Here is a 14,566-nt window from a genome sequence, read left to right as displayed (position 1 = left end):
AAGACACCCAGCTGAACTAAAATGATCAATGTAGCAAACAAAAACTGCTGTGAGCCGCCACCCTTATTATCGCCTTTGGGCTTTTGGAGCTTTGACCTGACTTTTAAAAAATAATTGGAAAAAAAGCACTATGCTGCTAAAAAAATGAAAAATTGATATTTGTAAATTCTGCCTAAATATGTATTTTACCTGGTTAATGTGTGTGGCGGGGCGTGGTCTGCAGCGTCGCTGCAGGGGAGTCGGACGCACCTGAGTGGCACCCGCAATCACGCCTCGCTGTCTTAAAGTCTGTGCTCTCTCTGCTCTTGTGTTGTCGGGCTGTGAGCTGAAAACCTACAGCCCGTTGTATGCGTACAGCAACCGTGTGTGAAAAGTGGTCAATAAAGAGATGCTGAAAAGCGTGTTCATGGAAACATCGTCAGGTTTGCCCTGGTACAATGGGACTTCTGCTCCTGAACCTCTGCACACAGCGTCTGCAAAAGCTGTCGTCTGTGAGGCATGAGTAGTGTTTGTTTTTAACATAGTTCATGGTGGAGAATAGCTGCTGACATAATGTGGATCCGAAGATCCATAACTGGCCTACCTGGGGTTGAAAGTCTTGATATACGCACGGCGTTTGGCGGGTATTCCGGCTTCCGCGAGTGTGACGCTTATTTTGAGCGATGAAAAAATAATAAAATATAATTGTATTTTTATATTTAAATATCACAATAATCTTCCAATTTAGAACTACAAGTTGAAAAAAAGAACTAAACACAAATAAAATACACTAAAGCTACATACTTCTAATTTATTTTCCCAAACCACCCGGAGCCGCAGTATAAGGACGAAAGAGCCGCTTACGGCTCCGGAGCCGCAGGTTGCCGACCCCTGCCCTAGGCCCCCTCGCTAGCCATCTCTCGCGCACTGTAAGAAACCTTGGAGTGTTTCTGGATAGCTCTTTTAAACTTGAGAAACAGGTCTCCACTGTGGTAAAAAACAGCTTTTGCCAGTTGCGTCAGATATCTAGAGCAAAGTCATTCCTTCCTTTAAAGGACCTTGAAAAGCTTATCCACGCATTTATCAAATCCAGATTGGACTACTGTAACTCCCTCTACTCGGGCCCCCAACACTCTTCTCTTTACCGGCTTCAGTTAATTCAAAATGCAGCTGCACGTCTTTTAACAGGTACGAGAATCTATGAACGCATAACTCCAATTTTAGCCAAATTACATTGGCTCCCTGTTAAATATCGCATAGATTTTAAAATTCTTTTGTTCACTTTTAAAATTCAGAATAATTTAGCGCCCAGCTATCTTTCTGAACTACTCCACTTGTACAATCCCAACAGAGCACTTAGATCGTCCAATCACAGGCTCCTAGCACAACCTAGGTCTCGAATTAAGTCAAGAGGTGACCAGACCTTTGCAACCGTGGCACCTAAACTCTGGAATAACCTCCCTGTTCATATTCGTACTGCCGAGTCTATCCAGTCTTTTAAATCACGTCTTAAAACTTATCTTTTTACTTTGGCTTTTGATTCTAACTAGTTGGCTGTTCTAGCTTGTTGTGTTGTTACCTATTGTTTGTTGTCCTGTTTTATTGTTTGTTTTAATTGTCTCATGCATTTACTGACTGTGAAGCACTATGGTCAAGACTGTTGTTTTAATATGTGCTATATAAATAAATTTTGATTTGATTTGAACTCAGAGCTTGTTCCTGTGCTGCCATGACTAGTGCCTCTAAATATTTTGAAAGATGAAGCCAATACCCTGTATGTTTATTGTCTGGAAGATTTCCAAGAGAGTTTTAAGCAAAACTACCGTGTAACCGTGTGGCCTGTCCTGCCATGATGGTTCCTCACCTTCCTCCTCTTTCTTGGGTCTCTGCTGCCTGAGGTATTCATTGAGCACGCTGTCAGTTGGGGCCATCTTCCTGATGTATTCGTGGATGTTCCTTGTCTCATCCTGGACTGTGGTGCTGACACTCACCAGTCCATGGCCTACTTCCTTCCACTTAGCGTACAGCCTCAGGGTGCTGGACTTGAAATGAACTTGCAAAGAAAAGCATCTGGACTTCTTTAAGTTACTTGAAGACGTTTCACCTCTCATCCGAGAAGCTTCTTCAGTTCTAAGGTCAAATGGTGGAGAGTCCCAGATATAAACCTAGTGGGAGTATCCCCCCACAGAGGGACAAAAGGACCCCCTGATGATCCTCTAATCGCCTGAGCCAAGGTGTGAAACTGGGTGTGGGTCCCAATCAGCCAGAGTTTCGGGTGTGTTCATTATGAAACCTGGCCCCACCTTATCATGCGAATTCCTGAGGTCAGATGGCCCAGGATGTGAGTGGGCGTTAAGGCGTCTGGGAAGGGATCTCAAAACTGGATTATAGATGGCAGAGAGTTGGTGTCGTAAACCCCCGCCTCTGTTCAAAGATGGTCGCTCACAGTGGACATAGATGGCTTCTTTCACTCCTCTTTCAAACCATCTGTCCTCTCTGTCCAAAATGTGAACATTGGCATCCTCGAAAGAGTGTCTTTTATCCTTAAGATGCAGATGGACTGGCTCTTCTGTGTTGTGCCATGCGCTTATGAAGTCTTCACAAGCACATGGCACAACACAGAAGAGCCACCTCCACAGGACAAGACTCAGCAGTCCATCTGCATCTTAAGGGTTAGGGTTAGGGTAACTTAAAGAAGTCCAGACGCTTTTCTTTGCAAGCTCCTTTGACGACTGCTCCAAGAGCACAAACACAAATCAGAGGTCCAGTTGAGGTCCAGGAAGCAGCTACAGCCACCTGTCAGTCAAAGAGACCATGTCCCCAACTTTAAGCCTTACCACTGACACCCTTGCTTGAAGTCCTCTATCACGGTACCACTACCAAAAAATGACCACCATCAGCATTCTGAATGACTGCTGTGTAGTGGCTCGTGCTCCAGTAATCATGAAGTGCTTTGACAAACTGGTCCAAACTCAGGTCATCACAAGCTTCCCAAACCATGATACACACACAGCAGCATACCTACAGAGCTCTACAGAGGACTTCATAGTCACAACTGTGTCCTGACCACCCTAGGAGCTATGCTCGGCTACTCTTTATTATTTCATCTCAGCATGTGATCACAGTGATGATAACTGAATATTGTACTGGACAGATAAATTAAAAGGCTTTGAACTTACGATTGGGCGAGATCGTATCCATCTGAGGGTCCTCCACAATGTGGACCTTGAGATGCACGTGAGTGTCTGATTGACTGATCTGAGGTTTCTCAGACTCAACTCTGGGGAAAAAAAACAAAATTGGATTGAACTGTTGACATAAATAACAAACTCTAACAGCAGCAGCTTACTCTTTTCTTTGACTCACTCAGTGGTCAGTGTGGTTGGATCCAGGCTGGGTGGAGGAAGTTCAGCAGCAGTAGCATCTTCTCTCTGTAGAGACGTTTTCTCTGGACCCTAAATTTCCACCAAAAAGTAAAAGAATAGTTTTTTTTCTGATTTTTCATTCAGAACAACATGCTCCACATTTATTAACAATGTTTTCACCCTGATGTTAAATTGGTTCTTGCAGTACCTTCAGTCGGATGTAAATACCAGGATTCCCGGTCCCGTTCTTGCAGATCTCTTCTGCAGTCATACTCTCCACTCTTGGAGGAATTAGATTGTGGTTGCGACCAATTAAGATGGTAAAAGGTTCACCAGCAGCCAGCTGAGGGAAAGTGGACCTCAGCAGAGCCAGGAAGTCAGCCTCCTGAAGACCACGAGGAACATTCAGCTCATGAGACGGGTGATTCTGACACACTGAGAGAAAACAGAGAAGCTCACAAAGTCAGAATCAGAGTGTCTTTATTGTCATTGTCACAGGTAGAACGGAATTAGAATTGATCTCTGATCAATGCATCATCCATACAAATGTAAAATTTAAATAAAATTTGTAAAATAAAATCCATCCCCACACACATGCCTCAGTCAGTGCATAGATCACTTCAGGAGTAGCGTGATGGACATTTTTTAGTAGCAGCATTAAGACATATTTTTGTGATTTGGTAAAAGCTGTGTTTGGGTCTGTTTGTCCTTACGCTGATTGCTTTGTACCGTCGGCCCGAGGGCAACAGTTCAAACGGGGAGTGGCCAGGGTGTGAGGTATCTTTTATAATGTTATGAGGTTTTTTAAGACAGCGGGTAGTGTGACTACAGTCAGAGCAGTTTCAGTCATCGACAAGTTAGAAGACATGTTTTCCTGAATCAACTAATAAACAGGTAACTCAGCAAACCTGCACAGAGAGCTGGATGACCAGTACGTTGGACTCTTGAGACATGCAAAGCCTCTAAATCAAGTTAAGGATCTAATAAGAGGCAGAAAACGTTAACGGCATCAAATCCTTCCAAATATCTTTGAAGGTTAAAAGCTTTAAACTTACTTATATATGTGATCTTATCAATCTTAGGGTCCTCAAGGATGCGGATCTTAAGTCTTAAATCTTCTTGACACAGTGACTGTTGTATGTAGAGGGTAGATCCCCGAGAAAGTCTGATGATTTCCTCTGGTGTCACAGAGTCTCCTTTCAGAGGTTTAAGTTTGTTGTGCTTGGCCCTTAAAAAAAGGTCAAAAGGTTCATCTCCAGCCAGCTGAGGGAAGGTAGACCTGAGTAGTTTCAGGAAGTCAGCTTCCTGCAAACCACGATGAACCTTCAGCTTGTGAAGCGGGCACGTCTGAAACACTAGAACACAGAGGAACGCTGAGAGATCAGTTCAATTTTTCCAGTATTAGGAGAAAGAAATCATCACTTTCCTGTTGTACTTTCACTAAATGTTCATCTGATACTACTTTCCAATTGAATCTGGAATCTGCTTTCACAGTTTGGAGGTACCAGTGGTGGCATGGGCTCCTAATGTTCCAATCATCACAGTGAAATCTTCCACATCTGCTCCAGAGTTTCATGTGTACTGAGGTGTTTTCATTGTGTTTTATTTCTTCTTTTTCTAAAGGATTTTTTTTTTTGAAAAATTCCACCACAACTTGTCATTTTCATCAAATGAAAATATTCTTGGTAATATAGTAGATATTTCTTTATTAATATGTTACAATTCCTAGACCAGGGAGGAGTGCAGAAAAATGAAGATGTCCATGTAGAGTGCAGGGAGGCAGCACAAATGGTATACGTGTCCTGACCAATGTTCCCTCTAATTTTTCATGTGTCTGAGCGAACACACAAACTCCCTGAGCGATCCCTTGGACCACTGTGAGCGACATCAGACGTGTGCACTGTGGTCATGCCAGCATCGAATCCATCCAAGTTACATGGTTTATTAAAATAATCAAATTACAGCATTTACATTTACATACAAGCTCTGACTTGTATTATGGGTATGAGTCTGGTCTGGGAGATAGTCCTGTAACTCTCTGTCTGCAAAATACAGATGATGTTGGGCAATTAATTATATAGTTACTTCTTCAAAAAAGTTACTGAGTTTTGCAAACAACAAAGTTTTTTGCAGCTGTTTACCTAAAAATGCAACTAAGGCATTTTTTTTAAATAAACATTTCAAACTATTTACAGAACAGCCGGCTGTTATGCATCAAATTTGATGCCCCCCCATTCCTAAACCACTAAATGCCATATTGCCATATCATGTCTTGATTGGTCGACATGGTACATTTTTCGACGAATAGGAAAGGGTGGGGGCTTTTTGGTTTTGTCTTTGCTCACAGGTGGAGAGTGCTTTCGAGCGTTTTCCTTATAAAACGCAGTTTTTACCATTTCTTCCCGCAGTAAATATAAACAACGATAATATTCAGGAAGAAAACCAAACATTGCAGATATTTTTGTCATAACTCTGGTTTTACGTGGCCTATCAACACAATTTAAAAACTGGTATAAAGTCCACACTTATTCCGTCAATTGTTCTGTCTGTCCTGCTCACATCTCCAATGGTTATACACTAACGTGGCTTCACGCCACATCAGTCACGCCGCTTTGCTAGCTAAAACACCGGTGTCGGCACATAAGGACGCTGTCATAGCCTGTCAGCGACGTTGATTAGCTGCTTATATACGAATGTGAATAGCATTATTGGCTGGACTATGGGATAAGGTGGCATCGTTCTAATCCCATACGGGAGCAGCCAGTCACTTACTAACACTGCAAAAAACAGGATTGTTAAAGTATTTACTTTAATTTCAATTCAGGTTAGATTTTTTTTTACGCGCGCAACATAGATTTTCTGTGCGCAGTGCGCACGCGCGCAGCTTAGAGGGAACATTGGTCCTGACCAGGGTTTCAGCTCTAGAGCATTACTGGCATCAACAATTGTGATTTACAAGGTGCAAATGACTGTTTTTGGTATAGAGGTGTGGTGGAGACCATCAGCTTCACCTGTGTTTAATAGACCGATCTCCGAGCAGGTAAAAGGGTGAAAAGCACTTCAGAACTTACCTAGTAGGTAACAAGGTGATATACGGCTTACATGTGATGCATTTTTATAGCAGAAAAATCTAAATTTCACATCATGTTTGCTTTAGACTTACCTTGGTTTGACAAAACATTAATCTTTCGCTTTTCCAGGATGCGGATTCTGAGATTTATATGGGTGTCTGTCTCAGTGGATGGAAGATCTTCATCAGCATCTTCTTTCTGTTTTACAGAAGGTCAGAATTTTTTTCTCAAATCAAGTTGTCAATGTGTTGTAATCTTTGGTAGCGCTGCTGAGATCAGTTAAATCTTCTCAGCACAGTACCTGCAGTCGTATGTAGAGGGTAGATCCCCGAGAAACTCTGATGATTTCCTCTGGTGTCACAGAGTCTACTTGCAGAGGTTTCAGTTTCTTGAGGTTGCAATATAAGAAAAGGTCAAAAGGTTCATCTCCAGCCAGCTGAGGGAAGGTAGACCTGAGTAGTTTCAGGAAGTCAGCTTCCTTCAAACCACGACGAACCTTCAGCTTGTGAAGCCGGTACATCCGAAACACTAGAACACAGAGGAACACTGAATCAATCACAGTGAAATCTTCCACATCTGCTCCACAGTTTCATGTGTACTGAGGTGTTTTCATTCTGTTTTTAACATTTAAATTTCACATCATGTTTGCTTTAGACTTACCAGTATTTGAAAGCACTTCAATGTTTGGGTTTTCCAAGATGCGGATTTTGAGATCTATACAATTTTGTGATTTGCTGATTCGACGTTTGCCATGTTTTTTTCTCCTCTTAGACTGAACTGTTTGAGTCAAGAACCTAAGGAAGACACGGAAAAACGGGAGCTGGGATACAAAAAGATAACACATATACTTTTGTCCACATAGTAGACATTTATGCACTTGTCTTATAACCTTGATGTTGTTACATAATCCAGCTCTGTCGTGTATCCTTCCTCCTGCTCTAAATATTCATACTCTTCATCCTCTATCGGTGCCTGAAATCCCAGGCTCCTACTGTCCTCCACCCCTAGGAACAAATAAATTCTCATGTTAGTCACAATTATGTGTTGCCCAGCTCAACAAGAACTTGACCATTTACATAACCGAAAGGGAGCATGCTGCTACTATCTACTGTTTGTGCTTTAAGAGGACATGAGCTAATGTATCTTTTCCATTACAACCTTCTCGGCTCGACCCAACTCAGTTAAATTGTTTTTCATATATATATTTCATATACATATTTCATATATATTTCATATACATACATACATACATATATATATATATATATATATATATATATAACGTATATGTAAATATATATATGTATAAAAAATTCCCCGCTCGCCCCTGCGGGCAGTCAATCCTTGTAGCTCTGGTCTTCTACCAGAGGCTTAGGAGCTTGAGGGTCCTAAGCAGTATCTTAGCTGTTCCTGGGTCTGCGCTCATCTGGACAGAGATCTCCAATGTTGTTCCCGGGATCTGCTGGAGCCACTCGCGTAGTTTGGAAGTCACCGCACCTAGTGCTCCGATTACCACTGTTACCTTCACCCTTCACATCATCTCGAGCTCCTCTCTGAGCCCTTTCTCGAGCTCCTTCCTTCTTTTTCTTTTGTTCCTTCTTCCTGATGTTGCTGTCATCCAGAACTGGTACATCTATCACTACAGCCGTCTTCTTCCGTTTGTCTACCACCACAACGTCTGGTTGGTTAGCCACCACCATTTTGCCCATCTGAATCTGGAAGTCCCACAGGATCTTAGCTTGGTCATTCTCCACCACCCTTGGGGGCATCTCTCATTTTGACCTCTGGACTTCTAGGTCATACTTGGCACAGATGTTTCTGTACACTAAACAGAAAGTGTTTAGTGTACACTTGTTTATGGCCACTTGTTTATGGCATTCCATGTATGCCTTGCCTGCTAGCCTCTTGCACCGTGCTGTTATGTGTTGGATTGTCTGAAGGGCATCTTTATACAGCCTGCACCTGGGGTCTTGCCTGGTGTGATAGACCCCAGCCTCTATGGATCTTGTGCTCAGAGCTTGTTCCTGTGCTGCCATGACTAGTGCCTCTGAATATTTTGACAGATGAAGCCAATACCCTGTATGTTTATTGTGTGGCAGATTTCTAATAGAGTTTAAGCAAAACTTCCCATCTGTGTAAAAATGTGGTCTTTCAGACCAGCTTTGTCCAGCCACTGGTAGGATTTCTGGATATCAGTCACCTCTGCTATCTGCCGGTGGTACATACCGTGCAGGGGCCTGTCCTTCCATGATGGTTCCTCACCTTCCTCCTCTTTCTTGGGTCTCTGCTGCCTGAGGTATTCATTGAGCACGCTGTCAGTTGGGGCCATCTTCCTGATGTATTAGTGGATGTTCCTTGTCTCATCCTGGACAGAGCGTCTCCTTGGTAGATGCTCTTGATAGTGACATGTGTTATGTACTTGAAATAGGCCTCTAGTGTTATACACCACATCTCCATTGAGTTCCTGATGAAGGCTCTTAGGGTCCTGTTGATCCAGGCAGTGCACACGTTATCCAGTCTGGTCTTGCAGTCTCAGCTGATTGTTCGGTCTACCGGTAGCTGGTGTTTTGCCCCTCGCGTATTCTTGCCCATCCCTTTCTGTGCCCCACTTATGTATTGACCAATGTGCCTGTTTATCTTAGCCGCTATGATGCCTAACAAGAGCTTCCACATGGTTCTGAAGCAGGTTATTGGCCAGTAGTTAGATGGGACTGGTCCCTTATGGAGGTCCTTGAGGATCAGGACTGCCCGGCCCTAAGTTAGCCATTCCGGGTGTCTCTCGTCAACTAGCAGTTGGTTAATTTGTATTGCCAGACGCTTTTGGAGTGGTCAGCTTTGTCAGCCAGTAGGCGTGAACCATGTCGGGGCCTGGTGCTGTCCAACTCTTCATATTGGAGACTCTTTCTTGGATGTCTGCCACCGTGATGGTTACTGGACTTTGTTCAGAGAGGGTGCTGTGATCTCCTCTTTCCCGGCTTCAGAGATAATTTTTTTAATCCAATTTTGCATGCTTTTTTTTTTTTTCCAGGGTATTGTGTATGTTGACAAAACGTTTTGCACAGCCAAAGACACGTGCAGTAGGACCCAAAAGGCAGAGGAATATGCTAACCATAGCACAAAAACTTGGACTTTGAAAGGAAGGTGGAAAGGTAGAAGTTACCATATTTTTCGGATCATGAGGCACACCAAATTATAAGTCCCATTAAGCGAAACAAAACCATCAGATAAGTCAAATTTTACTCAACCCATTCTTCTCATTCTTCCGTGATCACTGCTGCCATGGTGTAGATCAGCTTGTTAGTCTTGGTAATGATGGCGGTAGGTATCATCAGTAGTGTTCCCTGGTCCATTGGTTTAAAAACACCCCCAAAGCATTAGGTTCCCACCAACCTTTTTTGACAGTGGGGATGGTGTTCTTTGGGTTGAAGGCTTCTCCTTTTTTTTACGCCAAATGAAGGAAACGTCATTGTGACCAAACAATTCATTCAGAAGACCAGAAGTCTTGTTCTTTGTCCAGATGAACAGTTCCCAATTAATCAGGGTATTTAGGATGCTTTAGAACCGCTTGGATTCTTTGGAATGGTATGGAACTTTGGATTTTCCCAAAGACTGTGACAGTTTGTGAAGGGTATGCATAATTCTGGACATAACACTTTTTGCTCAAATGTAAATAAAAGCTGAGAATTTTTTTTTCCACAAAAATGCCTCGTGCACATCGTCTTATTATCTTTTGGGAAACACTGGTGTCATTTCCCATCAAAAAATAACTTGCTAGTTGAATAAAACTATATTATGGGCTAGACTGTATGCTTTCTGGCTGATGTTTTGGTCACTTTTCAATGCTGGCAGTGATTTCACTCTAGCGGTAGCATGAGACGAAGTCTACAACCCACACAAGTAGCTCAGGTAATGGAGCAATCCAGGATTGCACATCAATGCAGAGACTGTTCTCACTCCCGAGGCGTAACATCCCGACGTTTTGTCACGTCCCGCGGGGATCCTAAGGAACGCAAAAGGGGACCTTCAGCATTCTTATGGTACGCGCCGGGTTATGGATGAAATCCAGTGGAAGAACGCTCCCGCGGTACTAGACGTTCCAGCCCTATATTCCAGTCCTAAATCTAACCTTATTCCTAAAGAGGTCATAAGAGAAAACAAGTTACGTAAGACAAGAGAAAGTCACGAAAAACAAACAGAGAGAAAAGTAGTAAACAACTTAAGACAAATAGGTCACAATTAAAGGGAAACAAGCAAAGTAAGACAAGAAAGTCACGCAAAGAGAAAAACAGAAACAAAAGCAAGAAGGAATTTTTAAGAAACACAAGTTTGAAACCCAAGAGTGGGAGGAGCAAAGAAAGAGTATAAAAACCAAGAGAGGGACAGACAAGACAGAAGTCAAACAGACACAAGACAACACACAGCCGCCAGCCTGAAGAAGGCAAAGAAATGCCGAAACGTTGCGATGCCCCAATGATGTAAAATGTGCATACATCCAAGATGGATAATTTTTTGAAACAGGGCAGGGACATCACCACCCGGCCCCAATGATGGCCCGTTGTTGGCTCTTAGGTGACGGTTTCCTCGTGGCTGTGTGCAGCGGGGCTAGGGGAGGGTCTGTGCTGACGGACGTGGGTTACTGACTTGGTAGCCTGTCTGCCCCTGAGTAGTTCCGGGACAGGCGTGAGGTTCTGGGGGTGCTCTGTCTCTGGGCTGGGGCCCTGGCTGGGCCTTGGGTCCTGGTTAGTGTGTTGCCGGGGTTGTGGGCGGGTAGGCGTATGGGGGCCCAGCCCTGGCGCAGGGTGCCGCCAGTGCATCGAGCCACCTGGGGGGCTCTTCAACTGATGGGGGAGGCTGTTACATCTTGCAGGAGGTCTCCTCTCTTCAGGAACTCACTCTGCAGGAGGGGGAGATATAGGAGAGGTATATGAGCAGGCGGAGGGAGGTTTGGAGTCCTCACACACCCCCGTTCTCTGTGGCCTGTTGGAGCGGGGGGGCTAGGAGGAGGAGTTGGCCGTCCAATGGGGGTCTGGAACGTGGGGCCTCCCTGCTGCTGCCGAGTCGGGGCAGTCTGCTTCTCTCCACCCCAGGGAAAAGGGTAACACTACCTGGGTCTGGGTGCAGTTTCCCCCTCCAGGGGCCTGGGGCTCGGTCACTCTGGCACAGCTGGCTGTCGGCAGAGCTCACGGGCACATCACTGCAACCCCCCCTGGCTTCTGCTCCGCGGCTGCTGAGTGACCCCTCATCTGGGGCTCTCCTCAGCTCTTTCTGGGATAGTGGCGCGGCTGCCCCTCTGTTGGTCTTCCTTGGTCTCTTGTGCTCTGAGGGCCTCTGGATGTCTGGAGTTTTGATCTCCTCCATACCTGCTTCATGCCCTGGAGGACTGGGCTGTTTCTCCCCACACCCTCTAGCAGATCATTACATGAAGGAACCTTTTAAATACAAGCGTGCTCATGCTCACAGGTGTACACACAGGTGCTCACAGAGGAGAAAAGAAAAAAAAAGAAAAAGAAAGGAGAAAAAAAAGAAAAAAACAATACCTCCTAAATTACTTCCTCAACATGTCTCTAAGTTCTCCACAGGCCTGGTAATAAACTAATTATCTGATTCAGGTGTATTGACCCAGGGTGATATCTAAAACCTGCAGGACACTCGCACTTGAGGACTGCAGTTGCCTACCCCTGGTTTATCACATAATTATCAATGAAATGTTTTTATTAGACTTGTCTACTGATAATACATCAGAGACATGAAACAGCAGCCCTGTCTAGAACTGAACTTTATTCATGTATGTCAAAGTAGCTTCTTACTCAGCTCATATTTGTCCTGCTCCTGATCATCCAGTAATGGACCACCTCCATCTTCACAGACGGAAAACAGCTGCTGGTCGTCTGCAAAAGTATGTTTAATGTTCAATTTTTAGAAAAACCAAATGTGACATGATAGAAGATAAATGAAAAAAAAGTTTCTAGCAATGTTAAGATCTGCATCAAGTTGATGAGTATCCTGTACGTTTTATACACTGACCAGACACTTTATTAGGTACACCTTACTAGTACCTAATTGCTTTAATTCTTTGTGGCACATATCCTTTGAGCTTGGGTCCTATACCAGACGCTTTGGAGCTTGAGGGTCCTAAGCAGTATCTTAGCTGTTTCTAGGACTGCAGTCTTCTGGACAGAGATCTCCAACGTTTTTCCTGGGATCTGCTGGAGCCAGTCGAGCCACACTAGGTGCGGAGTCACCGATACATGAAGCTATACATTTTTAGACATAAGTTGTTGCGTAGGTGGTAAAAGTGGTTTTCTGTGTTTGATTCCGTGGTGGGGACCAGTTTGCATCATAATTTGCATAGTACAATTTTCTGGTCCGTGTCAGCCTGTTCATAACCAACCATGTTAATGCTACAGATGTAGTCCCTCGTTTAGGAATAAGGTGCTCAATGTGTTTTGACTGGTCCTTGTGTTTGGAGCTACCTGGTTTTGGCTCATCTTCACTGGCCATGCTGGCATTCTCTTTGTCTGGATCCTCTATTCCTTTGACTGTAAGTGCCATTTATAAGTAGTTCATGTTTTTATTTGAGGCAATTTGTTTAATGCAGCGGTCCCCAAACCCCGGGCCTCGGACCGGTACCGGTCCGTGAGTCGTTTGGTACCGGGCCGCGACAGTTGAGGCTCAGGTGTGAAATGTATGGTTTTCAGGGTTTTTATCAGTTTTCAGCGTTATTTTGTTATCGTTTTTATCATTAACTCGGTTTTCCTGGGTCTTTTCACGTGTGTTATGAATAAATCTTCTTTTTTTCGGTACCGGTACTAGTTTTATTTTGTTGTATTTATCCGCGACACCTTAAAGGCCGGTCCGTGAAAAAACCGGTCCGCGGCGCAAAAAAGGTTGGGGACCGCTGGTTTAATGTATTATCTGAAATTTGATGTTTGACAATAATGTATATCATTTGAGTTTATTTTTGAGTCTCGACAGAATATTGAGCTTTATTGCGAAAGTTTTATGTGGAATATAAACAAGCGGACGGCGGAGCCACACAATGGTTTTACCGTCGTTGTTGCTAACGAAAGTACGCATAAACAGTCGGTTGTCGGTCCGGTGTGTGATCATATTAATCATAAGAGAAAGAGAAAATTCTAAGGAATTAACATAGCCACTACAGTGACCATCAAAACCATGAAAAAATATTGGCGTACACAGTTTATTTTGCGACCCTACGAAACAAACGATAGGTACAAAAAAAACGACGTATCGTCAGTTTCAGGCCAATCTCTGTAAACCCTAGATATGGTTGCGTGGGAAAATCCCAGCAGACAGGCCCGTCTGGCACCAAAGACCTTTCTTTCTCACTCGGATTCTCATTTTGAGCTACTGTAGGTCGTCTTGGCCATTTGAAGACATCAAGTTGCCGCTATGTGATTGGCTCATTTGTTGTTTGCATTAACGAGAAGAAGAAAGAGTGTACCTAATATAGTGGCCGCTGAGTGTTTCAAAGCACTTCAATAAATGTTACAGGGGCTAAAACACCGACCTGCCTCCTGCTTTATCTCGGGCTGCAGGAGCTCCAGCAGTCTCCTCTGCCGGTCGAGCTCCTGCCTGAAGCCCGCAGCCTCCTCCTCATAGTCGGCTACAGTCCGCTCCACCACCGATAAGATCTCCCGAACGGCTGTGCTCAGTTTGTCGGTGATGATTCCTCTCAGTATATCGCTCTTGGACATATTAGCGATGTCTGGCTCGCTGTCCCAGCTCTGCACCATCGTCATCATCATCGAGTCGCTCGTGAAATAATTTCTTTTTTCCCGCGTGGGAAAATGTTTCTGTCGGATGTTTAACCCTAGAAGTTTTTTACCGAGCTAGTGAACGCGCAAATGTTGTCCGGCTGGAAACATCAAAGGAAATACCATCCTAGGAGAAAATGACACATAGCACAGTAATAGACTATCACACTTATAATTATATCAGTATTTATTAAAAAAGAAGACCCCCCCGCCGCCGCCGCCGCCCAAAAAACCCATTTAGGTTTATTTGGCACTCTAACTGCATTTCCATCACAATAACAGCAGGTTTTAATACATATAATAGGGAGAAATCATGATACATGTAGATTGTGCTCTGAGGGTTACTTAAAAAAGTGTCGCCCCTGTGTGTTCC

At 43.9% G+C, this 14,566-nt stretch overlaps 1 protein-coding gene across 2 annotated transcripts in view; it reads right to left on the bottom strand.

Annotated features, from left to right (window-relative positions):
* The window catches only part of LOC146390004 (uncharacterized), a 30,791-nt gene extending 16,503 nt beyond the window's left edge, over positions 1 to 14,288 (bottom strand). The window contains exons 1-10 of one of the 2 annotated variants that reach the window (XM_084923094.1): positions 13,947 to 14,288; positions 12,223 to 12,303; positions 7,305 to 7,419; positions 7,076 to 7,209; positions 6,717 to 6,943; positions 6,508 to 6,613; positions 4,400 to 4,699; positions 3,553 to 3,779; positions 3,346 to 3,434; positions 3,159 to 3,259 (exon numbers count right to left, since the gene is read on the bottom strand). In XM_084923094.1, the coding sequence (XP_084779220.1) occupies positions 3,159 to 3,259; positions 3,346 to 3,434; positions 3,553 to 3,779; positions 4,400 to 4,699; positions 6,508 to 6,613; positions 6,717 to 6,943; positions 7,076 to 7,209; positions 7,305 to 7,419; positions 12,223 to 12,303; positions 13,947 to 14,184 (1,618 nt within the window). In that variant the 5' untranslated portion in view covers positions 14,185 to 14,288. Of the gene's footprint in view, positions 1 to 3,158; positions 3,260 to 3,345; positions 3,435 to 3,552; positions 3,780 to 4,399; positions 4,700 to 6,507; positions 6,614 to 6,716; positions 6,944 to 7,075; positions 7,210 to 7,304; positions 7,420 to 8,677; positions 11,310 to 12,222; positions 12,308 to 13,946 lie in introns of those variants that run through there. The other variant, XM_084923095.1, reaches the window with a different exon arrangement.
* Positions 14,289 to 14,566: the final 278 nt, after the last annotated feature.

The sequence above is a fragment of the Perissodus microlepis genome, chromosome 3 (genome assembly GCF_051167445.1).
Source record: "Perissodus microlepis isolate ML-2025 ecotype Zambia chromosome 3, ASM5116744v1, whole genome shotgun sequence".
NCBI classification, from domain to species: Eukaryota; Metazoa; Chordata; class Actinopteri; order Cichliformes; family Cichlidae; genus Perissodus; species Perissodus microlepis.
This window is presented reverse-complemented; position numbering and strand designations above follow the sequence as displayed.